A 27,970-nucleotide genomic window follows, 5' to 3' on the forward strand; every position below is an offset into this window, starting at 1 on the left:
ACAGTGATGCCCATGCACATGTGTGAGAAGCCGTCTTCAGTTACCAAGTTTAATTTTAGCCCGTTAACAGCCTCAATCCAACTCTTGGGAATGCCATAAAGGCACAAGGCTTTTCCTCCTTCTCCTCCCGTCACTCTCTCTCTCTCCTCTGCGAGGAGATAACAGCTTCTCCTTTAGTCTTCCTCAACGGTTTGGAGCAATGAACGATAGTCCCTTGCAAGTGCTTACGTTGCCTACTTCTCCGTACCCCGACCAGAGGCCTGGAACCAGTGGCCTGAGGAAGAAGGTCCATATTTTCCAGTCTAAAAAGAACTACTTGCACAACTTCATTCAGTGCATCTTCTCCTCCATCGACCTGCGGGACAGGCAGGGCTCCACTATCGTTGTGGGTGGAGATGGACGCTACTTCAATTCGACTGCAATTCAGGTCATAGTGCAGATGGCTGCTGCTAATGGGGTCAGTTGCAATTCTTACAGTTGTTTTCTTATGAGGAACCACTATATATTTTCAAATCTCATCCAGGTTATCGTTATAGACACCTGGCTCTCTTCCTAGATGCATCATGACTCCTGCACTGTATCTTTTGTAGTAAATTACAGGCCTACTTTATACTCTTATACTGTAGGTGTCCAAATAGAGTACTGCACATTACCTCTAATAGAGTACATTTTCAACTTAAGCAGAGTTGGGAAATAAATATCGAATAGATAACTAGTTTATTGCTGACCACATTTTTTCCACACTTTCCATTTTTAACCTTGACACAAATGGTAGGTAGAACAGATCCAGCTAACAGAGAACAATCTCCGAACATTGGCTAACATTCTGGTTAGGTTATGTTTTCGCAAAGTTATGAACAAAAATTCTTGGAGAAATGATAATAGAAGTTATGGTTTTTAATGATGTTCTTAAAACGTGAGTTGAAACATTATTAATACATATATAGTTAATGGAATGTTTTTTTTTTTTTTTTTCCGAAACGTTTTAGTTGGATGAACATTTTATAAATATTAGGCTACTACTTGTTTCAGAATGATCCAAGAACATTCAAAAGTAGCATTCCCATAATGCTTGCAAATGATAAATTAGAATGTTCCCTTAACGTTCGCATAACCAAAATATAATAATTCAAAAAGCCTACTGGATGTACAAAAATAACGTTTTCTCAATGGGAACATTAGCGAAACATTCCTAGAAAGTTTTTTTGTTAGCTGGTTATATAGGACACAGTTTAAGCAAATGGTGACAAACTCTAATAGATTTCTAATTTTGCCAGTTTGGATCTGACACAGGTGCGAGCAAGTTGATCTAGTTTTTGCTCTATTAGCTTTTTTTATAGTAAACACATTAACACTCTATAATTTCTCATATGACGTTGGTCCAGTTGAAATTTGTACATGATATGCTAAAAGGATGACCAGTAACAAATGGTGTTTAATTCAATGGGGCTGGTGAATTTCTTAGGTGGGCCGTGTTTTGATTGGTCAGAATGGAATCATGTCGACGCCGGCTGTGTCATGTGTGATCAGGAAGATTAAAGCCATTGGTGGGATTATTCTTACAGCCAGTCACAACCCTGGAGGACCTGACGGAGACTTCGGCATCAAATTTAATATTGCCAATGGAGGTAAAATAGCTCACATGTGATTATGAAGACTTGTTTTATGCGTTATCATTGTAAATCTTCAATGCAGGTCCAGCACCAGAGGCTGTCACAAATAAAGTCTTCCAAATGAGCAGAATCATAGAGGAATATGCCATCTGTCCTGAACTCAGAGTTGATCTAGGGACTATTGGCAAGCAATCCTTCGACCTGGAGAACAAATTCAAACCTTTTACAGGTGAAAACATTTGCAACGGGACTGCTGAGCTGTTGATTCAAAAGAATGCCATAAAATATAAACAGAATGTCCTGTCGATATTTTCTGTCATGCAGTAGAAATTGTGGACCCAGTTGAATCATATGCCAACTCTCTGAGGAACATCTTCGATTTTGCCATTTTGAAGGAGTTACTATCAGGAGACAATCACATACAAATCCGTTTAGATGCCATGCATGGAGGTGAGGAACCATGTTTCTTTCCACTAATATAGAAACTGACTGATCTAGCCATTGAGTTAGCCACCATAGCCAACACTACATCAAGTTAATTTTACACATTTTGATAAGAGCATTTAGAGTAACAGCTGCATCTACTTAATGGGCCGAAGATGCTTTCCATGTAAGCCAGTTGGATTGGGATGAGATTAGACTTGCACTGCTGCCTGCTTCTCAGCGAGATTGGGTTTCCAAATACATGCTGTGAACTGAATGATTAAGATGAGCCATCTGACATAATATTAAAAGCAGGCACAGCTCTCCTCTTTCAAGGAGTAACTCCATACCACATTGATGAGTCCCTTGAAATTATACGAATCTTTGGATGACTTTCATTGCAATTGCATTACTGCAAATGCAATGTTTGCTTGTTTTATGTCTGGTTTCTGTTGATGCAGTATAGATTGTATTGAACCCAGAGCATTCCTTCAGCGAGAGTTTATTCAAATTGAATCAGTGAAAATGTTTTAACAGGTAAAGAAAGGATGGCTCTCAGTATGAATCATTATATCTACAACTTGGTCTTGTGTCTCATTAAAACGTCTGATTCTGAACTTTTGTTATTGAACCTCCATTGGTTCTACAGTGATTGGGCCGTATGTGAAGAAGATCCTGTGTGAGGAGCTGGGCTCCCCTGCAAATTCAGCCATTAACTGTGTACCTCTGGAAAACTTTGGAGGTTGCCACCCAGACCCCAACTTGACGTATAGCGCAGACCTTGTTGAGACGATGAAGAGTGGACAGTATGACTTTGGAGCTGCTTTTGATGGTGACGGTGTAGGTGTCGAGACATCACAACCTTGCTATACAACCTTTTGACCCAAGCAAAGTGCTCAAGTGACAGTCAGTATAACATTTTCTTGACCCCATCCTGACCCAGTCTCTCTCGCTCTCTCTTTCTAGGACCGTAATATGATCCTTGGGAAGCATGGCTTCTTTGTAAATCCCTCCGACTCAGTTGCCGTCATTGCTGCAAACATCTTCTGCATTCCTTACTTCCAGCACACAGGAGTAAGAGGCTTTGCTAGGAGTATGCCCACCAGTGCAGCTCTAGACATGTGAATATTACTCCTAAATGTTTCACATTATTAAAGATGTTCACTTACAAGGATCATCTGCATCTCGACTCACTCTGCGCTTCTATATAGGGTGGCCAGGGCCACCAAGATCCAACTATACGAGACTCCAACCGGTTGGAAATTTTTTGGGAGCTTGATGGACGCAGGACGTCTCTCACTGTGTGGGGAGGAAAGTTTTGGCACAGGTAACGAATATACATTACCAAGACATTTAAAGACAGATATATAAAAAGAATTTATTTTTTCTTCAATTATGGCCACTTTTGGCGATACAGACAATAACATCTCTTAAAGAGGACCAATAATGCCCTTTTCCAAAAAAAAAATTGGGGTCTACTTGAATAGGTTTTCATGCTTGAATGTTAAAAAAAAAAACGTTAATTTTTTAACAAAGATATGATTAAATTTGCTGTATTTTCTTGATAGGTTCAGATTATATCCGGGAGAAGGATGGGCTTTGGGCAGTGCTAGCATGGCTGTCCATCCTAGCGGTGAGGAGGCAAAGTGTAGAAGACATTATGACAGACCATTGGAGAACCTACGGGAGGAACTACTACACCAGGTGTACTATCAGTAAAAGACCACTTCTTCATACAGTATATAGTCTAGTCAGACATTTCATATTGATGACAAATGTACACATGACAGATTTGATTATGAGGCGGTGGATTTAGATGCGGCTGTGGAGATGATGTTGGATCTTGAGCTGGTGGTTTCAGACAAGGCATTCATTGGGCAAGTGTTTGCTGTGGGAGAAAAGAAATACCAAGTGGAGGCGGCAGACAATTTTGAGTACAGTGACCCTGTGGATGGAACCATTTCAAGAAATCAGGTATTGTTTTATAGTAAATTTTCCATTTATGTTTTACAAGTAAAGACACCAACAAAGCAGACATTTAGCTATTTAATTGAGACTCATTGCAGAAAGTTTAATGAAACCGCATAAAATCTTAACATACTGTATATCAAATATTAACATGTCATTTTGACAAAAAAAAAAAAAAAAACGTAATTTCTTTCCCCCAAACCAGTTAAGTGCTAACTCCACCCAGTAGCCGATTCTAACAATTTCATTGGTCAATGACAGTGCTGATTGTCTACATGTGGGGGGGGGGGGGTTCTATCTTTTAGGGGAAGTTTACGCAAAAACTGAAAACTTCACAATGTGTTTAAGCCGTTCATTTATATGACAACAGCATTTTTGGGGCCTGAAAACACACATTTTTTAAAAAGGGGTTGAAAGTGCAAGTTTTTGAGAACTATCGTTATTGTCTCACTGTAAACGACAAAAGCCGAAAGTTGAAGCCTCGCGGGAGCCGCCATTGTAGCAGAACTTCACCAGCTGTTAGCATTCCATTGACTTTGATAGCATAACTTCACATCTGAGGCGTCCAAAGACTTAATTTGTCCATTATATATTTCTAAAGAAACACAACGATGTATAAAAGGCTCCATTACGTTACGGCCCCGTAGAAGCTGTTTTTGTAAAAATAGGTTAACGTTAGTGTCATAACCATGCAACTTTCTGTCTCACAATAGAGACATTACCATATAGACAGGAGGAGAAGCTGGCAGGCACTTTTACTGTCCATGAGGCAATCGGGGGGACATGGAGGCGTAAAGTCAAAGGAGAAGCTTATATTCCATAAAGCAATGGGACAAAATATTTCAACAACGTTTTGAGGAATTAGAAGATTTACAACTGTCAGACTGTCGTCAAGCTCAGTTTGAGATCCGCAGTCGTTTAGACATCAGACAGGAAGTGCAATAATCGGGCTTCAGTCTTCTGTGTTGAAATAAATGGGGTCGCTGTGTCCATTTCTTTTACTGTCTATGGTTCAGTCAAGGAGCATAGTGTTTCTTTACAAAGTGACATCGCCAACTACTGGCCTGGAAGCAGAATCTAGCATTTTTAAATAGTTTTCATGGATCCGTGGGGAATGTTTTGACATGGTTGTCGTCTATACACAAAAACCTTTTCCAGACAGCTATTACTATAAAAAAAAAATACGTATTCTAAAAGTGTAAAGTATTATTTGGAAAATATTTAGTTTCTCTATACATAGCTTAGGCCACATCTTTTTTTACTCAAGATTTTAATTTATTTAAATACATTTTACCTTTATTTATATCTTAAGCTTTAATTGAATTGATAAATTAGTTTTGCATTGTTTTTGTCTGAACTTTTCCACGGGCCACATGAGTTGACCAATGAAACCGGATGTTGTGCGGGTTACCGCGCTGAACTTGTTTAATGGGAAGATCTCGAGACAGGAAATAGGGATAGTGTTATTAATGCCTGTAATGAATTGTATAACATTACAACATAAATATTAAGAACATGTAAACATTCCCTGTAGGGTTTGCGGATCATTTTTAAAGGAGGTTCTCGCATAATCTTTCGTCTTAGTGGGACCGATAGTTTCGGAGCCACAGTTCGCCTGTATATCGACAGTTTTGAGAAAGATATAAGCAAGATCTTTCAGGACCCACAGGTAAATGATGACTTATTTCTTATGGAACATATTCTTTTAAATTTCATAACCAGGTTGTAATAATTTATTTATTTATTTATTTATTTTTTACAGGTGGCGCTGGCGGAGCTCGTCACCATTGCCCTGCAGCTTTCACAGATACATGAAAGAACCGGGCGAAGAGGCCCTACTGTTATTACATGATTAGCCTACTTTTAATGCCCTTTTACTTTTTCATTCTTTTTTTCTATACATTGCTTTCGGCGAAAAATATAATTGCAACATGTTCTCGCGGGTCGCCTTATCAGAAGGAAAACTGATACCTCGAGCTTTACGTTTATTCTTGGCTTATGAATATTAATTACGTCACTTGACGTTTCAGGAAGGTTACCGAGCAACGTGGCCATAACTCAATTAATATTCATGAACTAACCACTGACGAAATTTGTATTCATGAATTCGCTGCCCAACAACGACATGTTGGACTCAAAAACAAGCTCTGATATCAAGTAATAATGTAATATACTGGCTGAAATTAGACGCAGCTGTCACACAGGTAGGCTAAGTAACTTCTGATAACGGATATAGGCTTTAAGGAATGGCTAAAACAATTAAATGTGCTATTCCAGCAATGATTGAGTGCATGATTCATGGGTTTTGATGTAAAGTCAAGAGTTGGGTAAAACGTATATCTTAAGAGTATTGCACACCTGCCCACCTGTCTCGTTTGTTTTATGCTGTATATTAAGTACATTTTGAATAAATGTCTCGTTTACCCTGAAGGAGTTATACATTTCTGATACAGGCATTAGGCTATAACTATTATTATTATTGTGTATTTTAGGTTCAAGGTTAAACAACCTATTGTTGTTTAAAAGGTTTACATTTTAGGCTACATAATAAGGTCCCATTAGTCATCTAGGCTTAACAATACATTTTTCACAATTTATCAATCTCTGTTGATGTTAGATTTTAAAAGAATTTAAACATGAGCCTATTCCATGATTAGACAAACTTGCCCTCACATTCCAACAGGTTACAGGCCACATGCACATACAGTGCTTTTGATGAGTCAGCATAGTCCACACTCTTTTTATAGACCATTTTGCAAGATGTAAACAACACTGTTCCAGAAACACTTCCTGTTTCAGTTTGTAACTGTTTTCTTTATTTCACATGTAAAGAAAAAATCTTAAAGATGTGTGTTTAACTTTTTGATTCCGTTTTATATGTTCTGTTGGTTGTATTTTATCCCAGCTTTTATGTAGTGTTAAAAAACTGAAACAGGAAGTGCTTCTGGACCAGTTTTGTTTACATCCTGCAGTAGCCATGGAAGCATATGATATACTGCCCTGCTCTCCATCAACACAGATCATTACGAACAGCCAGGAGCTGGAGGGTAAGAATAACCCACAAGTTCACAAACTGCACCTTGCACATCATAAATTACATTTATCAAAATCATATTAAAATGACAATACTTTAAAACTATATATTTTTCACCATTTAAATCAGACGGTGTGGCAGGTATGGAGCTGAAGTCAAGCGAAAGGCAAGACCTCAAATATTTTGACTCTTTTACTTTAAATTTGTTACAGATATCATTATATATATATATATATATATATATATATAGGATTTGTAAACTATCTCCTCTTCTTTACCAGGCGAGTATGTAGAATTGCCTTTGAGGAGTATCTTGACATATGGATGAGAATCGCCACCACTAACCCAGAACTTCTGAAAGAAAGTGATTGTAAGTGAATTAATAATAAGACTTTACTGTATAGTGATGGTGTGGAATACATCAGCAAATCTAATGTTGTGCTTCATTTGCTAATAATGTTTTCCTTTAAAAAATATTATGTCCTCTCTAAGATGTTTTCAAATATATCTGCCAAAATTCGTTGATATTTCCTATTACAGCTTTGGATGAATTCATCAAATATACAGAGAGATGTGCAGTCAATTATGGGTCAGCCAGCAGTGATAAAGATTGTCTCATTCAAATGCAACAGTGCAACATGTGAGTTGATATAATACACTTTCACTCATTGCATACAAGCTCAGATATCACTACAATTTAGTTTCAGTGAAATATAGTTTACATTTCTGAGATAAAGGAGCGCTTGTAATGTCCTGTATCCCTCTTTTCCTAAATGTCCTTGTGATGCCACAAAACAATTTTGAGATAAAAAGTCAAATGTAAGGTAATTATGACATTTTATCTTATAGTTTTGACTGATATAGAAAGTCAAAATTGAAAAAAAGTCTAAATTACTAGATGACAAACATTTTGACTTTTTAGGTCGTAATTATGACTATCATGTTGACTTTTTAATCGTAGTTAAAAACGTAGTTATCGTAGTAATTATGATTTACCATATGATGGGCTTCCATACTTATGATATCATCCGAAGGACTGTTTTTACCAAAGAGTAGTAAAGAACTGAACTCCATACAAACATACTTCCTCATTATCAATGCTTGATTTTTATGAGTGGATATAATCGGCTTTACTTTTTAATATTGGAGCACCGCTGAACACCAGAACAGTATATTAGGTTTTCGGTTATTATGTGCAGCCCTGTTCGAAAGCTCCCAAAGAAGCGCAGCCGTGTGGAGCGCATGAGAAGACTCTACATGCAGTGCAGAGCTTCAGGTGATTGGTCCTGTAGATCAGACTGTGTGTGTCCTTTCGGAAATCCCACCTCACCTCAATTTCTGCAATGTGTACCCCATTAGAACCGCTGATCCCCCAGATTCCTGGCCCCGCTCAGGGTTCAGTTGGGCGGGAACACTGGGAGAAAGAAATGGACGAACTGGTGGAATGGACTCATTCTCTCTCTTTGAAAGAATTGGATAACCTATGACCTCCAGCACAAATTTAGAAATATAACGTGATGCTATAAACACACATCAGAACTTTTACAATACAATAAACAGTACAATAAACAATGTCTTTAGGACACATTTAAAATCAAGGAACATTTTATTTAAAACTTTTTTTTTGACAATTATGACAATATTCATCCACTCCTCTCCCTCTTGCTCTCTATGTCATAGATATTACAATGGGCTATATGCACGCATAAGTTCCGCATTTGACGTAAGGATGCTCGTCCATTTCCGGTTGTGTAGATTAAAGCGGAGGAAAACCGGAGAAAACGGGATTATGGCAGAGTCTTCAATATTTACTGTCCTCCCGTCTTTGAAACGAAACGTACATACGTTTAGATGTAATTTTATATATAGTTATGTTTATTTAATATAATTTTAAAAAGAAGCATAAACACAACGAGGGGTGTCTGTTTTATCTGTTTTTGTGACTAACGTTTCATTAGTATAACCATGGAGTATAAAATTCAATATAAATTCTCGGTATTGCATTGGACTCTATGATCGGCGGAAGTTATCGAGCATCCTTAATCCGTCACCGGAAATAACGCCGTGCATAGAGCCCATAAAATATAACAAATATGTCTACTAGTACTGTGATAATAAGGCACTTCTGCATTTTACCTTTCATAAAATAACTAGTTTAGTTTTTATAAATGAATCATTTTTTGCACTTGTTAAATGCTAAGTGTAGGATGTTCTGTTAGCCAAGAACCTGTAAGAATACACTGTATAAACAGAGAGTGTTTTGGAGGTAGGTGATTAACTGACAATTTTTTAAAAAGAACGTGACATGTAAAATAGTTCTTATAATGAGGAAGGTATAGACAAATATATTAAAATGATATATAATATAGAAAAATATGAGAAAATGAAATTAGTATAGAAAAATATGACCAAATGAATCTGAATTCTGTAGGTGAACCTGATGTGATGAAAGGAAGTTAGATTTTTTCTCTAGAGAGAAGCGTAAACTCTTTAATCAGGCTCTCGAAGTCCACTCTGTCTTCTGGGGCATGACTCCAGCACCTGTGCATCTGAGTGTACACCTGCAGCCACAGAGACACATATATTGAGGAATCTGACCACAATGCAGTAGAATATAATATCAGTTCATTTTGTGCACAAATGCACCAAATAACAGCCCCTCCACACTAAAGTTCACACATGGGTGGCTGTTTCTCAGAGGTCAAGTATCTCTTACCATATCAGGGCATGACTCTGGGGGTGGCATCCTCCAGCCTTTCTCAAGAGCTTCTACCAGTCTGGCCATAGTCATCTGCCCTTGAGACTGACCAATCTTTTTCTTGAAAACCTACCAGAGACACATTTTCAGCAACATCAAAGAATTTAGATAAACAAAGACGGTGCACACGTGGGAGAAAGTGCAACAATATGGCGGAATAAGTCCAGCCTTCTAAATAAAAAAGCCAATCAAGTCATTGCAGCTGCTGTTGGAAGCTCCATCATGACTTTTTGCGTAAACATACACGGCACTTTCAAGTCAAGTGGTGTGTCATCTATAAGCATTTTGAGCATGTTTATGCCGTTAAATGTCCGAGTGATTTCGCGTGTATGTACACTCCGTTAAATGTCCGAGCGCATCGAAGCAAAATGTAGATCAACATCTGGGGAGCGATATTTTTTTCCTAGGATGGTAGGGTAAGACTCATAAATGGTATTAACCCCAGTGACGGGTAGGTTTAGGGACAGTGTTGGGGTAGCTCATATATAATTATTAGTGCTGTCAAACGATTAAAATATTTAATCGCGATTTATCGCATTAATGTCATAGATAAAAATGTGCGATTAATTGCGAGTTAACTATTCTAAATGTCTCTTGATTTCTTTTTGTCCCATTATTTTTTTCTCATTTTAATGCTCTTATCAACATGGAAAAGTGGATCGGCTTGCTTTGTGCAAATGTTTGTTATTGAAAACAAAATTGGCATATACTGTGTTCAAATTCACACTAAAATTCTCACTTGGAGCAAATAATCTTTCACACAATGTAACACTGTCCATCAATAAAAGGGTGAAAGAAATGCTGACGAGGTCCTGATATTGACGAGGGGGCGGAGAATTCGCATCAGGTGTGTGTGTGTGTGTGTGTGTGTGCTTGGCCATCATCAAGCAGTATTTCGGACTGGACGTGCTGCGATGATGATAGCTCAGTTCACAACGACAAAACACACAGATCACTTTGGTCTTGTCAATGGAACCATTTGGCAAAGTAAACTTTCTGTTTAGAATCTTATCGGCATCCATTTCGGCGTTTCGCACTCGTCATCCACTCAAAACGTAACGTTAACCAACTATTTGGCCGGCTCGCAACCCCAACCACTTGCACTTTTGACGACAAAGCAAAAAAAAACCTCCTCACGTGGCGCAAGCCATTGAAATGACTATTTCATAGCGCAGCGCATCCCGCGCGTCCTGTTGCAAAAGCATGTGAAAGAAAACGACAAAGTTTGCTAGGCCAAAAAGACCGTTAATCGCGCGATAAAAAAAAACTGACGCCATTGAAATGGGTTTGCGTTAACGCCGTTAATAACGCGTTTAACTGACAGCCCTAATAATTATATATACGGTAATGTAACGTTAAGTCAACGGCGTTCATAAACACGCTGAAAAGCCTTTATACGTGTTGATAGCACGCCAAAAATGGAAATACGAATTGGCGTGTCATACATACGCCATTTCATGAGATCAGTCTGCATTTTAGGACCACAAATGTGCATTGGCCTGTCTAGCATGAAACATTTTTCCATTAACACTTATTGGATAGTTCATGTCAGAATTTGTTGCTGATTTGAAACTTGTGATTCAAATGTGAGTTGGGCAAGCGGTATTTGAGATTTCAGGATTTCCCCAATTCAAGTAGATAGGTCTTGGTCTTGGATGTTTGAAATAGCAGCCCGGAGGGGTTGCAAATATGGCCGCTGAGTGAACAGACATTCCTTGAAAGGGACTTTGGCAACATTTAACAGGAATCAGTGAATGGGTCACTGTGTTAGCTGGAGTATTCAATAAAGTCAATATCAGGTTTGTAATGGCCAGGGGCGGCTCACCTGTGGAGGGCTGCGTTCTGGGTCACAGTAGGTCATAATTTCATAGAGGGTGACCCCAAATGACCAAACGTCAGATGCCTTATAGAACTTTCGACTAATCAGACACTCTGGAGCATACCTGCACACATAAAGCACAATCAGTGTAAGGTCGCGGCTGTGGAATTAAACAATATCTGAATCACGTCTTTTTAGCAGCAAATCAGCATCCTAGAATGATTTCTAAAGGATCATGTGACACTAAAGACTGGAAGGGAAAAAATACTTTAAAAAATATATTAAAGTAGTAAACATTAATTTACTATAAAATAATTTCCCAATATTTTTGTTTTTAATGTATTTTGATCAAATAAATGCAGCCTTGGTGAGCATAAGCATACGAAACATCTTACTGATACTAAACTTTTGAATGGTAGAGTATAAATTATTGGCTAATCTGAGAACTCTTCAGAAAACATTTATCTATTCCTCCTTTATATAAATATTTAACAAATTTAAAAACACGTTGATACAGTCATTTACATGATTAAAATATTTAAAGTTGTATAACATCCAAACTAAGCAGAAATGGGTGCTACTTTACCAGTACACAGGACTGTCCTGTTCTTCAGTCACTTTGTAATAATCCTTATCATCTTTGATGCACTTGGTCAGACCAAAATCCCCAATCTTCACAAGTGATTTATTCTCCACTAAGATGTTCCTCGCTGCTAGATCCCTGTGGATGTAGTTCTGAGATCCCAGGTACTCCATTCCCTGATGAACACACAGGAAACAGTCAAACCCATAATATTCTGAATACCTGTAAACTAAAATTACATTGGAAATTGAAAATATAAAATTAAAAGCTAATTCAAAATATGAATCAATACTATAATTATCTATAAACTACAGGAACTTCTGTTGGTCTGTTAAATCTCATATATCTCGAACCGTTAGTCCGATGCATTTCAAACTTGATAGGTGTCTTACTACAGGCATGAGTAAGTGTTGTGCCAAGTTTGGCATTGTTTGAATTAGAAATGCAAAAGTGATGAGTGATGTACACACGCGAGCGATCACTCGCGTGCCGTCAGATCAGTTGGACATGGCTGTGATTACACGAGGTAAAAACGTCATAAATACTGTTCGTTTTCTCACACAAACCGCTCGTTTCGTGTCTTAGGCCATCAATGTGTACTTACATTTACGAGTCATTCAATCATGTTTAATTTTGACTTCTCTGTGCATGCTTTTTGAGGTGAACTGAGGGAGGACCCCATATACCTGCATTATATGACTGATAGACAACAACGGTTTGGCCCGAAAAATATCAAAATTGAAAATACTGTGGAAACAAAGACAGCTTTGAGGTAAGCTAAAACATATCAAAAATTAATTTCAAAGTGAACTATCCCTTTAAGTAGCGTTTTCTTCACTGTGTGGTCTGCTCCCTTAATCATGTAGTTCAGTTTTCCATATTTATTGTATGTCATTATGTCAGTATCAGTATTTGCTTTCTACCATGCACAAATTAAAATGACACTGAAACTGAACTGCTGTGTAATTGAAACAATGGGCACTAAAACACACCAAACCAACAATTACTAAAAACACACACAAAAACTGATTTTGCATGGGCACTTTGCAATAATTATATGAATACTAAAAACACTGGCTGGGAACTAAAATGTGTTCTGTGAATTCTATAAAAAATGTATTGTTCTATTAATTCCATAAAATTTCCAAATATTTATAGAAATTCCATAAGAATTCAGTATACATTGCTGACTTGGGAAGTGTAACAGTGCACAATTTTTAAACTACATCTGTCTAGTGAAAGAAAGAAATGTTGACACTTAAATAGTCACAGTAAGTCACAATTAAATATATCTGTATGTAATTGCATTGGATTAAAATATCAAACTAAGTGGCATCTGAAAGCTTGTTTATTGTAAAAAAAAAAAAACAGGCGAGTAATTGATAGAGTAGCTGCTTGTTGTATTGGCTATCAGTCTTGGGGGTAATGTATTACAAGCAACATTCATTATGTAATCAGATTTTTTGATGTAATGAGTAAAGTAACATTACTTTATAAAATAACAAAAGTATTTTAGTTACTTTTATAAAAAAGTAACGCACGTTACTTTTTAAGTTCAATTAATTCGCTTAAGCGCTTGACATCTGAATTCTCTCTCTTCTCCATAACATCGTCTGCGCAGGAACAGACGAAAAAAAAACGTAACAAAGCCCATTAATTTCAACAGTCAATAAAAAGAGCTGTACAGTCATTACGTAACATAACCTGTTATGTTAAGAGATATTTTCTATGGCATACATAGCAATAGGGGTCAGGAAATATTCTAAGTGGTCAGACTATAGTTATATGATGGTGGGTTATTTAGGCTATGTTGTTGAATAAATTACTGTGTTAAACACTTGCAAAAAAGAGATAATCACAGCCAGGTGAGAAAAAGTAACGTGACAATACTATTTTCTATAATAGTAGCGCAATTAGTTACTTTTTAGGGAGTAACACAACACAATATTGTATCACATTACTTTTAAAAGTAACCGTGTTGGCTATATTACCTGACATATCTGAAGAGCATAAAGCAGCAGTCTCTTCTGTGTGATGTCGGATTTGTTATTCGGCAGGTATTCTTTCAGACTGCCAGCGGGCAAATACTCCATAATGAGCCTGATGTTCTTTCCTCCTGAGTGACACACATTAACCGCAAGCGATAAGTAATACAGCGAGTGTATATATGGTCTATAACTGGGTAATATTATCTTTTGTAACTTAGGTATAAAATCTTTTTCATTAAGGTGTAAGCCATCAAGATTATACACAGATGTAAACACTGTGTGTAAACAGAGCCTTGTGTGTGAAGGCGTGTTTACGACTTGCCTTCTTCATTGCAGATGCCTTTGTATTTGACGATGTTTTCATGGTAAAGGTTTCTGATGGTGTTGATTTCTTTTCTCAGGTTGTTGCTCTCATCCTGTGTTTTCAGAGATTTGACGGCCACCAGCTCACCTGTCTGATCTCCATTAGGATCATACAGACACAGTTCCACCGTCCCAAAGTTACCCTGGACAAGATTTATTAAGAACGATATAAACAGGTACGTGATTCAAGGACACATTATTCCAAGGGGGTTATGAGATTTAGGAGGGATAGGTGTGAAACTGGTTTAACTTGGTCCAGATTTCCAATTAGAATCCCTAGTTCAAAATTCTAAAGGTATTTAGATAGTATTCCTATAAAACCATTCTATAAATTCTATACTATACTATATTTTCCTACTAACCCTACAGTAAGTACGTGTAGTTAATAATGAATATTACTCAGTACTTAAATGCAGAATTACACAGTAACAGGGAAACCTTAAAATAAGGTGTAACCCAAATTTCTTTAAATTAATTTTGTACTTCTGGGGTTATTGGTATTCATAATAGTCCTATTAGGAGCACCAGTGTTAACTAAAACTATTAAAAATAATTTGTTAATTGAAATAAAACTGAAATTAAATAAAATTATTAGTAATTATCAGGTAATAAGAAAATTACCTGAAATAAAATAGGTTGAGATACTAAAATTACTAAAACTAAAACAAATATAAATTAAAGCTAAACAGAAATGTTTGAAAAAAAAAACCCACATGACTGAAGCACATAACAAAATGACAAAAACTTAAACTTAAATCAAAATCATAAATACTAATATATTATATAAATAATCCTAAAATTACACAGATTTAAAATGTGTTCTAAAAATTCCTTGTTCTAGAATTCTATAAAAAAAAAAAAGTCCAAATATTTACAGACCAAACTTTTTTTTGACTAAGTCCAGTACCTCTCCAAGTTTCCGGATTTTCTTGAGGAATCTCCTCTTGAAATCTGCAGGATCAGTCTCCTGTGGAGGAATTACCCCTGATATAACGGGAAGTTCTGTGGATAAAACATAAAAAGTTAGTTAAATTAAATTCAGTACAGCAAATACTAACATGATGTATTAATACTTCCAGTTATATTTTAAAATGTAAATAATAACTTTCCCCAAATAACAGTAATGAAAATTAGATTTTTAAAAGAGGGTTTTAAACTATAATGACCATGCTATTTTTTTTTTTTTAAAGAAAAAGTTTTTTGGTTGTCGGGTGAAATATAAAATCTTTTCATGCACTTGATGACAGCAAAAATTCCATTGGCTTAAATAGAGTTAAGACTAGTATCCATGTTATTTATAGTTTGATATTAAGTGACAGATACCCTGCTCTCGCTGCTCTTTGATGCGGCCCAGCTCTCTCGCTATGGCTCTGAAAAACGGCCTCTTCCGGGGGTCATAGTTCATGCACTGGGAGATCAGATCAGCCAGTTCACTGATGCTGGGAGTGACCAGAGTACCGCACACCTCATAGAATCGCTCTTTCTGTTCATGTACGCATAGATGTTAGATGACAATACATGGTTTTCAATTACAATAAAACAACAGCTGCTTTATTCAAGCATAAATGTAGAAACGTATTAGAAAAGATTCAAACACCTCTGAGAGTTTCTTATCAGACAGAGGCACCTCGCCATTGTAGCAAATCTCCCACAGTGAGGTCCCAAACCCCCATTTGTCTGCAGCAACGCTCAGTGCTTTGGGGTTATTAACACACTCCGGGGCGATCCAGGGAATCCTTTCGACACACTCTGTCCACAGGCACATTGAATGTTAGTAATGCAAAATGGGGGTCATGCACAACAAACTTCTCTATTCTGTAAAACAGGTTGCATTGCTTCCGGTTTTCCGGTGCTTCATTATATATCGAGCCGTTGTACTTGAGAAACCTTCAGAGCAGAGAGCAAAGATGAGTATAACCAATGTCAATCGCATATACAGGTTGATATCTAAAAGATTTGATATTTTTTTCTTCGACTTTTAGATATTTAAATCGAATAAAACTCCAACTAGCTAGGTTAGCATATTACCTTAGGGTTAAATTACCCTAAAATGAAAATTGTCATCGTTTAATCAGCCTTGTGATGTTCCAAACCTGCAACACTTGCGTTCTTCTTCAGAACACAAATAAATATATATTTTTAATGACACCTGAGAAAATTCTGTCCCTCCATTGACAGCTACACAACTACCACTTTTAAGTTTTAAGTAGTTTATAAATAGATCGTAAACCTAATCCATATGAATTAGCGGTTTAGTCAAAATTTTATGAAGAGACACGATCGCTTTATATGATGAACAGATTTAATTTGGACTTTTATTCACATAAATATTGATCAGCGAACATAAACATAAGCTCATCCACACTTGCTTGATGAACAAACCTCATTGGTTCTTGCTGAAGCTCAAACGTGCTGCGTAACACGAGAATGAACCTCTTTGGTAAATTCATATGGATTAGTTTTATGACTCTTTATGAACTTTGCGGGTTTGGGACGACATGAGGGTGAGTAACTGATGACAGTTCAAGACTTGTTTATGTGTTTGTTCATGTGAAGTTCTGCATAAAGGCTATGGGCTCTGTCGGAAACTGTCAATGACACTTAGTCTATTACACTTATTTACCTTTGCCTCGCTACAATGACAATACAAAACAGTGAAGTTGAGAAGTCAAAATATATTCAAAAATGTAAATATTATTTTGCAACTTATATACATTATTGGTCTTATTATAAGCACATTAATAAATTACACTGTAACAGTGTTGCTTGCTTGGTTTCTTTTTCTGTCAAGTGACACATTTTTCATTAGGCACACTACCATTAAAAAAAAAAAACAAAAAAAAAAAAACGTTTTAAAGGTCCCCTGACATGAAATTTTCACTTTCTGGGGTTTTTTAACATTAATATTAATTCCCCTAGACTGTATTTGGTGTAAACTGAGCTTTGGCTATTTTCCTCTTCTCTGCAACTCAGACGCAATCAATAATTCAATAATTTAAGTTCTGAACAAATTATACAGAAAGTGATCAAAGAACAATATTTCCACACAGCGCAAGTTTATCTGGACAACTCGTTATGAAATCAATGACGCACACTGCACAACGAAGCTCTTACTATATGTGCATCATCGTGTCTGCATTGGTGAAAGCATTAGAGAGAGTGCAGAGATAAGATCTTCATTCTCGCGATCAACAGACTGTCATCTGCTTGCTTAATGCTAATCACGGCAAAATGTATGTGATGGGAATAGATCTAAATACTTGAAAAACTTGTCACGATTCTGTAATCTCGATAGCTGTAATGGTAAAAACCTATAATAGCTGTAAAAGTATTTGAGAAAGTTTCGTATGTAATACATAGCTATTTCATATGCAACCATGTCAGCCAATCACAGCAGTGGGCGGTTACACTGAATCCTACAGCAGACACGCCCCTTCAAATCAGAGGCTAAAATCAGGCTAGGAAAAATGCCTTTTATTTCTAAATGATGACTATTTTTGATCTAAAAAACATATTAACATTTTAAGGGCAAACCAGGAAACATTATAAAATTATAAAATAACCCCATGTCAGGGGACCTTTAAAACATTTATTCTGGATGAGTGTGCATGAGCGTGTGTTACCCCTTCGGCTGAGCACGGAAATGGGCAGTCCAGGATCACTCAGTTTAATGAAAGGACCACCCTGTCCTTTTAGACCATCCAGCTTCAACAGGATGTTTTTAGCGCAGACATAGCCGTGGACAAGCTTCTTATCCTCCTGAAAGAGAGAAAATAAGACTGAGTCCATTTTCTGTCTCAAAGATTCCACTAGAGAGTTTAAAATTATGTATTTATAAATTGTATAACTATTAAGACCTCTATGGGTAAAGCAGGACATCAAATCATCCTCTGGGAAATGTAGTTTACAATTATTGTCACATGTTATTATTGTGATCTATTAATAGTTACAGTAAATACAATTTACTGTATATATTTAGTCATACAGACAATGTCTTGAATACATGTTCGATGAGCAGGTTTTCCCTATTAAAAGTAAAATCTTAAAGTAAAATATCTTGGTGGTGTAACTGTCCAGTGATTGCAACAAAGAAAAAGGTGTCAAAGGGCTAAAATGTTCTGTCAAACAGTGTGGCATAATCATGCATGCATTATTGTTTCTTTGGGATTTTTTATTTATTTATTTATTATTAATATTATTATTATTAGCCAGGGCTGTCACTAAAACTTTACCGGTTTACCTTGAAAAATACATTTAACACTCTTTTTTTTTTTTTTTTAAAGATTTTAAAACTAAACTAAAATTACGAACACTAAAACTGCAATTAAAGCTAGATAGAAATATTTAAAAAAACAAAAACTAATACAATTGACAAACAAGAGCACACAAGAAAATGAAAAAAAAAAGCTCAAGTAAAAAGAAAATTAAACCTGAAAATACAAAAATAAAGCTAATATAAAAGAATAAAATAGCACTGATTGGGAACTAATCTAAACGTGATTTCTCAATGTGTTCTAAAAAAATCTATTTTCTATAAATATTTAAGATGCGTACTTCATTTATAGTCATTCAATTATTGACCCATAACTTTGAAATATTCCACAGAATGTAAAAAAGGTTGAAATAAGGTCAAGTTCAAACTTAAATGTTGTACCAAATAACTGAGGACACTGGAAAGCTGCTCCGCAACTTGAAACTTCCAGGAGGGTGTGAGATCAGAGCGATGGCTTCTCATGAACAGATCCAGAGGGCCGCACCGAACAAACTCCTCCACCATAATGACTGGCAGAACAACAGCAATGACACGTGAGATCATCTGTAGTAAAGGCTGATCTATTCCTTTAACTTTTGTTGGATTTTTGTCCAGTGGAGCGTGAACACTTACCGTCCATGCCTTGCATGCATATGCCAAACATGAGAACCATGTGTTTATGGGATATCTGTCTCATTACACTGACTGTGTCCAGGAAGGCCTAAGAGAAGTACAGAAGTATTAGTGAAAGCAATACCCCCTTATTTACTCATGTATTAAAAGATGGGTTGACACTTACAGAAATGTAATTGTGTCCTGCTACCAGCACCTTCAGAACCACATCCACCACCCGAAGGCCCAAATACCCCTCATCATCCTCATTTCTCAACTTCAGCTGGCCAGCATAGATGTTTGTGCGAGTGCCTTGACCCAGGTGTTTGTCCTGTTTAACAAGCATCAACTTCATAAGACAGATCATTTCTTTCCATTTCTACCTGGCAGATAAAAGTTATCTAGTTGGGAAACCCAACATAATCTGGAAAACAATAGCTGATCTGAACTGGTAGAACATTGTAAACCTGGTTTATCCAGCTTCAAGACTGCAATATGTTTTTTATCAGTATTTTTGTCTTGTCTTCCAGTAAAAAAATAAACATCCTTAAAACTAGATAAATTGACTTGATACGTATGTAAAGTAAAACTTGCTTTTAGAGAACACAAGTTTTAAACGTACAGTGGGGCCAAAAAGTATTTAGTCAGCCACTGATTGTGCAAGTTCTCCTACTTAGAATAATGAGAGAGGTCTGTAATTTTCATCATAGGTACACTTCAACTATGAGAGACAAAATGAGAAGAAAAAAAAAATCCAGGAAATCACATTGTAGGATTTTTAAAGAATTGATTTGTAAATTATGGTGGAAAATAAGTATTTGGTCAATAACAAAAGTTCAAAAAACCTCTCTCATTATTCTAAGTAGGAGAACTTGCGCAATCAGTGGCTGACTAAATACTTTTTGGCCCCACTGTACATCCCACTAATATGGCTTAGATTTATGCTTAAATTAAGTCTCATTATTTTACACAAATTCGTTTTTTTTTTTATTATATTTTTTACATGTTTCTCTCAGATATACATCACAATTAGAGAAGAAACAAAAGACTATCTTAACTCCCATCATGCCAACTTCAAGAAAAAAAAAAATATTGCTGGTTAGGCCGGCTGATGGATGTTTTGTTGTGGATTTGTTTTTTTGTTGTTGTTGTTGTTTTGGCTCTGCAACATAATGGCAGTTTAAAACCAACTATTATATTCTAAACAACAGTGGCCCACTTTGGTCAGCCACATGAAATAACTTTTCACTCTAAGAAAATGTGTTTGTTTTCTAGTAAACGGATTTAACTTTATTCATATCATGTACATAAAGACACAGTTTTGATGTCCAACCTGGGTAATGTCCTCTTTGAAGATCCTATGGAAGATGCTTAATGAAGAGTGTGACACTGAATCTTTTCTGGTCATCAGGACGAGGTTGGATTGCTCTGTGAAGCAGCAAATGGAAGATTGTTTTATGTTTTTGCAATATTTTAAGTCACAAGGATGTTTACTTAATAGTTACTTAATTCTCAGAAGAAAACCCAAGACTACAATCGAGGGAAACCGTGCTTACTTTTTTTCATGCTCAAACAGCAACATTACACACTAAAGGAAGTTGAGCATGTTAAAGTCCTCTTTAAATGATTCCGTTAAGAAGACAAACATTATAAACCTCTGGCTATCTACTTCTGCAGCATCACTGTTGGAGGGAAGCTCCAGTACCTCTTGGTTGGGGCGGACAGCCACGCTCAAGTCTTAAGCTGGTTTGTTCTGTTGAGAGACACTGGGAAGTCAGGTGGTCCGTCAGCTCTCTCAGAGTGGGTCTCACAACATCCGTCCCAGTCAGGAGGAAGCCCTGTGCACTCACTTCAATCTGGAAGTTCTTGAAGGCTTTGGTGATGCCGCCAAAACAATCCCTCTAAAAGAAAAGAGCCCGTTTTGACCTTTGAACTTCAGTTCAATATCTTATTACGCAAACTTATTTTCATTTTTAAGGTACCGGTATGTTTTCTTAAAGACCAACTCACACTGCACCAACAGTCGCAGACCAACGGCGACAGTCACCCGATTACAGCATTCCAAGACCAACAAACGCTGATTGAGCGTTCAATTGCCGAAAAACAAGCTCCGACAGACGCCGACCGAGATTTTGTCGGATCAGTGTGTTACCCGTCGCAGTGCAGTGTGAATTGGCCTTTATTCTACATTTGCTTGACATACACAACTTTTACTGAAACCTCTTTTTCCACCTGCAGCATGTACAGTAACAGTGAATATACCTCATTGCATATGACAGTCAGGAAAATATGATCGTAGTCATGAGTACTCCAGCGCAGCAGGTACATGCCCTCCTCATAACCTTCCTGCTTGAGTTTATGGATGGCGTATTCATTACTGAAGGGTACAAAAAATGAGATACCATTACATCTGCTGTCCAAAGACATTCTTCTCTGTCATTTGATTATTGATTACATTTGTAGATGCTGATGAACATGCTGTGCAATTTAAGAAAGAGCTATAGCACAATTATAATGATGTTCTCATTATAGGGTTGTATAGCTGATATGACAGATTTGCGCTGCACATGTTTTACCGAACCGTATTTTCATTTTTTGAAGAGATTTCAATCATATTTCAAGACATAAAACATAAACAGTGCTCAACAAGTGTCTCAGCTGAAGGGAATAATACATTATTCATCGGCTTTAATATATCGGCCACATTTTCTTACCAGGCCGATAACGATAACATTAAAAATGAACATATATCGGCCGATACCGATATGCTGGTCGATATATCGTGCTTCCTTAGAAATTTCGTCAGCAGAACAGTCGAAGTGCTCCCATGCACTTGCTGTGGTATTCCGCCATACATTATAGTTATCCACTTTATGTGCTTAGAAAAGCGCAACGTTTTTTTTTTTTGTGTCACCATTCTTGGTCGAGTTACACTACTCGTGTAACTGTATTTAAATAGGGAAAATGTGGAGGTGTTTGATCGCTTCTCTGCTTGGATCCTAATGAATGAATGGGCTAAATTGATTCAAAGTTGCTATCAAAGTGTCTCACACGCAGAGATGTACTAGAAACCCAGACTTGAGTAAAAGTACAAGTGCTCTATCAAAAAAGTGACTTGAGTAGAAGTTGAAGTGCTCTTTAAGCACCACACTTAAGTAGAAGTACTAAAGTAGTCAACATTTTTTGTACTTAATGATTGCAAGTAGTTTATTTTAAAATTCACTACTTCAGTACTAAAATAAAAGTACAAGTATTGTGTCATGTAATTATTAAAGAAAGCAGTCAAAAGTTTGAACTAGCAATCAAATAAGGCCTTTGGCGGGATACAAATTTGCTTTGGCGGTCGCCAAAAAAATGTCATTGCAGGACAACCCCTGCATTAGTTGTCAATGTGTGTGTCAATCAATACCATTACCCTATAAAACTGGCGTGTGATTTAGGCAGCACGAAAGCCAACTTGCAACGAATGATTCGTAAAATTTTCCATAATTGTAACGAGTAACTAGCAGAACATTAAAAAAATATCGAAGTAAAAGTATTAAATTCATCGAAAATATCTACTGAAGTAAAAGTAGAAGTATGAGGAAAAAAAACAATACTTTAATAGAGTACAGATACAGCATTTTAGTACTTAAGTACACTACTTAAAGGGTTAGTTCACCCAAAAATGAAAATTAAGTCATTAATTACTCACCCCCATGCTGTACCAACCCCGTAAGACCTTCGTTCATCTTCGGAACACAAATGAAGATATTTTTGATTAAATTTGAGAGCTGTATAACTACCACATTGGCTCCTAAGGGACTGCCTCTTGACGGCCCAGAAAGTCAATGAAGAAAATGTTTAAATATCCCAAGTGACTACCGTGGCTCAACTATAAGTTTATCAAGCGACGAGAATACTTTTTGTGCGAAAAAAACAAACAAAAATAACAACTTTATTCGACTATTCCTTTTCTTCCTTGTAGGCCTGAAACGAGACTTCCTTAGATTTCCACGACAGGGTTGATACAGCATGGGGGTGAGTAATTAATGACTTAATTTTCATTTTTGGGTGAACTAACCTTTTAAGTAGTTCTACTTCGTTACCATACATCGCCAGAGCGATTGAGTGCACGCACTGAGACGAGAGAGGTATGTTATCAACTCGTCCTAAGGGAATAACATAGTTTAATATGAAAAAATGGTGGAGTATTCCTTTAAACTGAAATTGAATGAACGAGGCAAACTGTCGTCTTAAATAACAGCACTGAAATAAGCGTGCGCTGTTTATCTTTTAATCTTTTATGGGCCTTCACACAGGTGTAGTTTAGTGCAGGTCTAGAAAAGCCATTTTTAAAAGTTGTTTTAACTTGAGTGCTGCGTTTTAGAAAGCCGTGTCATGCACGAGTTTGTTAACATTACAAATGTATTTACTGTCACTTTTGGTGAATTTGCAGAATAAATGTATTAATTTCTTTAAAAAATAAATATTACTGGCCACAAACTTTCAAAATTCTGTTGAACAAATTCAGCTTTAAATAATCAAAAATACATATTTGAGAGCTACAGCGGAGGGAACATTTATTGGTGAATGAATACTCAATAAAAGTTTAGTCTGTTCCTTAAAAAAATATATTTTTCAGATTCAAAACCCTGATTACAGTCTGACTTCATTGAATGGAAAAAATCACTATGAATATTCCTTAAAAAATGTTTTTGTCTTTCACAAAAGAAAGAAAGTCATACAGGTTTGGGTTATTTTTGGGTGAACTATTTCTTTAAAGGGATACTCCACCATTTTTTCATATTAAACTATGTTATTCCCTTAACTAAGACGAGTTGATACACGCCTCTGTATCAATGAACTAGACGAACTAGACGAACTAACTAGCACTATGAGCTCCATTCTCTCTAGAACATTGGATATTGTTGCACCCATTAGATTAAAAAAGGTCAGAGAAAAAAAAGTATAGCACCATGGTACAATAATACTACGCATGTTTAAAGAGAGAAACCCGAAATTTAGAGCGTAAATGGAAAAAAACTAATTTAGACGTCTTTAGAATCGCGTGGAAAGACAGTATGTCACGTTATAAAAAGGCTCTTAAAATGGCCAGGGCTGAGCACCTCAGCAAACTAATAGAAAATAACCAAAATAATCCAAGGTTTTTATTTAAGGTGTTTGCTCACTTCTCTGCTTGGCCCATATTGAATGAACTGGGCTAGTTAAGTGCTATCAAAGTGTCTCGCGCGCCAGAGACGACAGAGGTATGTATAAACTCGTTTAGTTAAGGGTGAGAAAAAACGGTGGAGTATCCCTTTAAAAACGATGAGTGAATGTACTAACTTGATTGGACCATGACAGCCGTCTTGTAGGTTAATTTCCAATGAGACAGGAGCAATATCCCTGCAGAGGAAATGATGTGCATCTACTGTGAGCCTAAAGTATCCATCTACAAGACTGGCAAAGGACAGCGCCTCCTCGTGGGACGCCAACGTCAGCTCCTGAATATAAAAAAAAGGGGTAATGAAGTTTATGACTTATCTTAAATAAACCAAAACTGACAGATTACAGATCTCACAGTGAGCCTCACCATGCTTTTGTTGTCTTGTTTGTGGATGGTAACCACGCAGCCTTTGATGACAAGATGCGTTATCTCATTAAAGTCTGAAAAGAGTGTCCATCTATCCTCTCCTGGATCATATGATGCTTCTTTAGTCAGTTTCTTACGGTCTCTCTTTGATTTATGCTTCTTCTTATTGGTACACAGATCTGAACAGGCCTTGGAAACAAATATTTGAAATTGTCAAAAGGGAAACTTATTGTAAAGAGATGTTTCAACAAAGCCCTAAACCACCAAAGTGTTAAACCTCAGCACCTACACTACAATTCAGAAGTCATTAACTTGTTATTGTGTTATTATATTATATTATTATTCAGATATTATTTGTACTATGGACTTCTTACCACAGAGCTGACTTTACACCAGTGGATGCCAGAGTTGCCAGACACCAGGATTTTGTGGTCAACACCAGCAGCACAGCTGGAGTCTGTGAGTATTTGCTCATTGTCATGTATGATAAGGGAAAAGGGTTTAAACACCTCCTGGCCGAAGTGTTTAGTTAGAGTCTCTAAAGTCAATATGTATTTGACCTTCAGGTCATGCGTACTGATCCTGTTGCCTTCCACAGTATTCCTGTTGAATTCCTCAAGGAAATCTTTGAAGACGTTGGAGATGCGAAGACGTGTGAGAATGTTCCTGTGACGTATGGATTGGTATAGGGCCCAGGGAATGTAATTTTTGTACCTGACAAAGATAAAATGTAACATTAAAAGATACAGATACACTTTAATAGTTATAAAATGACGCATTAATGTTAAAATCGTTTCTTAGATCATCACATGGGGGTGAAATTTGGGATGATTCAACATTATATTTGTGATCTCATCTAAAAGGGGATCAGAAATCAAAGCTCATTAGGATATCTTTTAAAACAATACTGAGTCTAAACATATATCAAAACTATGAAGGTCAACTGTTAATTTAGTTTAATTATTTTTCTAAAACAAATAAAGGCTTAATAATTAATTCTTAATAACAATAATACATTAATAACATTTGTGTATGTTTGTTTTTAAATATACTTAACTTTTATTTAGTTTAATTTGTGTTTTTTTTTTAAAATAAAGGAAATTCATTGACCAAATTAGTTTGAATTACTAATTAAACAAGCACATCCCATATTAATTTAAATGAATATGGTTGTATACTTTATAAAAGCTAATACACATATTATATATATATATGTGTGTGTGTGTGTGTGTGTCCATCATGCAATTTGACATACAAATAAATAAACACAATATAACAAAAATAAATATATTGATGTTTGTTAATATAGCCTATAGTCTCAGCCATGAAAAATATATATTTTAGAAAAACATTTATTTATATTTTAAAATGTATTTCAGACTTAAAAGAAAAAGAAATAAAAAGCTCTTACTCAAATTCACAGACAGGAAGATCTTTTTCAATGGAATGATGGGTGATGGCCATCACAGCCATACCCAAACACTCATTTTCTATCTGCTGGGTGTCATACTCATTGCAAACACTACGCAGCGGTGCCAGACCACTCTGAAAGTCATTCTGACTCTGTCAAACACAAACACACATTAAAATGAGAAGCCACAGCTTTCTTGAACAACCCGTCCTTTAACATTGTCAGTTTTTTTTTGTCACCGTACCTGTGCGTAAAGGTACGTTAGTGAAGCTGCATCCAGCACAGCTGAGCTCGTAGACCCCATCCCTCGTTTAAGAGAGTGTCTGCACACTGCAGGAGACGTCTTAATGTTCCCATGCCAGTTCGTAAAATAAAACCTGTCCCAAAAAATGTGGTTATAATGTAAATAGGGAAAAGTTCAAATATATGTACAGTGTTTTGCCTATACTCTTGACAGCCCGCAATAGCATTTGGGAACAAATCGGGCACCTCATGGATTATTTTCATAAAAATTAGGACATACGCTAGATATAAAAAAGGTTATGCGATAAAAAGTTGAAATTATGACATTCTAGTCATAAATATGAGATTAAAAGTCAAAATTATGAAGAAATTAGGGCAATTTATTTACAGTGCATTTGTTTTACGGTTAGTTTCATGAAACTGGGAAGGAAAACCAGATGAGAAAAGACTGAACAGGAGTACCTCATGCGATAAAAAAGCTTCAGTCTGGTTGTCTTATCAATATTAAAGGAGTAATTGGGCGGATACCACAGCTTGCTATATTCATCATACAGGGCAAAAAAACTGTGGCACAAAGGAGATATACCTGTAACAATGAGACAACAGTGAGTTCGTCTTATTTATCTGTCGTAATACAATGTTCATGTTGTACAAAGGCTGAAAACGTACCCATCTTCTTAGCAGCTTCAATACACAGTTCCTCTGCTGTGAATCTACCTGAGAGATGAATAATCTGGTGTCTCTCTGGCAGGTAAAAATGGACCTCGAGTCCCTGTAATATCGACGAGGCCATGACTGACTTTTTCTGCAGTGCTCAGCACTATATTAATGAGGTGCTGGGCATTTTCTATACCTAAAAAATACAGAACACTTTAGTAAAAAGGATATTATATATATATATATATATATATATATATATATATATATATATATATAACACACACACACACATACAGTGTATATATATATAACACACAAACAGACAGTATAACAACATTTCCCCTTTAAAATACAGTAAAAGACAGTAAAGCCTGTCTTTACGAACACCTGGAGTCTTTACATGCAGTTTAATAGAAAATGAAAGTTTGAGGAAACGCTCAATTCACGACTAACAATGGTTGTTGATGTCGTCGGTGTGTCTGGAATATTATAGCAAAGTCTATTATCTTATAAATAATATAAATAATGTTAGTAGATTTTACCTTACGGTCCAATACGAGTCAAGATCAGATTCTCAGAAAGCGATTCACTTCCGAGGAAACATGATGAGATTCTTATAAATTACGTGAGCAACACGCAGATCCTGATTGGCTGCTTGACGGTTCCCT

At 36.4% G+C, this 27,970-nt stretch overlaps 2 protein-coding genes and 1 long non-coding RNA gene across 3 annotated transcripts; 2 read left to right on the forward strand and 1 right to left on the reverse strand.

Moving 5' to 3' along the window:
• The first annotated feature begins 19 nt into the window (after positions 1-19).
• On the forward strand, positions 20-12,966 carry LOC120471383 (phosphoglucomutase-1). The gene is made up of 15 exons (XM_039661200.2): positions 20-457; positions 1,466-1,628; positions 1,696-1,842; positions 1,938-2,063; positions 2,686-2,876; positions 3,003-3,157; positions 3,248-3,363; positions 3,605-3,740; positions 3,827-4,010; positions 5,539-5,673; positions 5,767-6,208; positions 7,024-7,051; positions 7,168-7,204; positions 7,320-7,408; positions 12,859-12,966. Exons 1-11 carry the CDS (start codon positions 200-202, stop codon positions 5,854-5,856), a joined length of 1,701 nt encoding a protein of 566 aa, XP_039517134.1. The 5' UTR covers positions 20-199; the 3' UTR covers positions 5,857-6,208; positions 7,024-7,051; positions 7,168-7,204; positions 7,320-7,408; positions 12,859-12,966.
• LOC120471384 (tyrosine-protein kinase JAK1) lies at positions 8,626-27,956 on the reverse strand. Its single transcript, XM_039661201.2, has 24 exons — positions 27,845-27,956; positions 27,312-27,495; positions 27,105-27,228; positions 26,644-26,776; positions 26,400-26,551; positions 25,363-25,702; positions 24,989-25,177; positions 24,742-24,899; positions 21,676-21,790; positions 21,119-21,314; positions 20,747-20,841; positions 19,601-19,744; positions 19,435-19,522; positions 19,204-19,331; positions 18,173-18,308; positions 16,147-16,298; positions 15,873-16,032; positions 15,457-15,551; positions 14,509-14,692; positions 14,190-14,314; positions 12,202-12,374; positions 11,622-11,739; positions 9,755-9,865; positions 8,626-9,599 (listed from the first exon to the last, which is right to left on the reverse strand). The coding sequence occupies exons 2-24, from the start codon at positions 27,433-27,435 to the stop codon at positions 9,495-9,497; spliced, it is 3,345 nt and encodes a 1,114-aa protein (XP_039517135.2). The 5' UTR covers positions 27,436-27,495; positions 27,845-27,956; the 3' UTR covers positions 8,626-9,494.
• LOC120471386 (uncharacterized) lies at positions 14,605-25,723 on the forward strand. The gene is made up of 3 exons (XR_016168506.1): positions 14,605-14,725; positions 23,381-25,447; positions 25,587-25,723. It is a non-coding gene; the product is annotated as an uncharacterized LOC120471386 (long non-coding RNA).
• Positions 27,957-27,970: the final 14 nt, after the last annotated feature.

The sequence above is a fragment of the Pimephales promelas genome, chromosome 5 (assembly GCF_988280905.1).
Source record: "Pimephales promelas chromosome 5, fPimPro1.hap1.1, whole genome shotgun sequence".
Classification (NCBI taxonomy): domain Eukaryota; kingdom Metazoa; phylum Chordata; class Actinopteri; order Cypriniformes; family Leuciscidae; genus Pimephales; species Pimephales promelas.

Excerpts from the sequence above, each read along its gene's own strand:
- LOC120471384 (XM_039661201.2), bottom strand. The coding sequence starts at position 27,435 with ATGGCCTCGTCGATATTACAGGGACTCGAGGTCCATTTTTACCTGCCA. Across the intron at positions 25,703-26,399 it reads CTTCCTGTCTGTGAATTTGA|GTACAAAAATTACATTCCCT; the intron begins GTAAGAGCTTTT and ends TATCTTTGTCAG. Across the intron at positions 12,375-14,189 it reads ATGCTCTTCAGATATGTCAG|GGAATGGAGTACCTGGGATC; the intron begins GTAATATAGCCA and ends TGTGTTCATCAG.
- LOC120471383 (XM_039661200.2), top strand. The coding sequence starts at position 200 with ATGAACGATAGTCCCTTGCAAGTGCTTACGTTGCCTACTTCTCCGTAC. Across the intron at positions 3,158-3,247 it reads ACCAGTGCAGCTCTAGACAT|GGTGGCCAGGGCCACCAAGA; the intron begins GTGAATATTACT and ends GCTTCTATATAG. Across the intron at positions 3,741-3,826 it reads GGGAGGAACTACTACACCAG|ATTTGATTATGAGGCGGTGG; the intron begins GTGTACTATCAG and ends TACACATGACAG.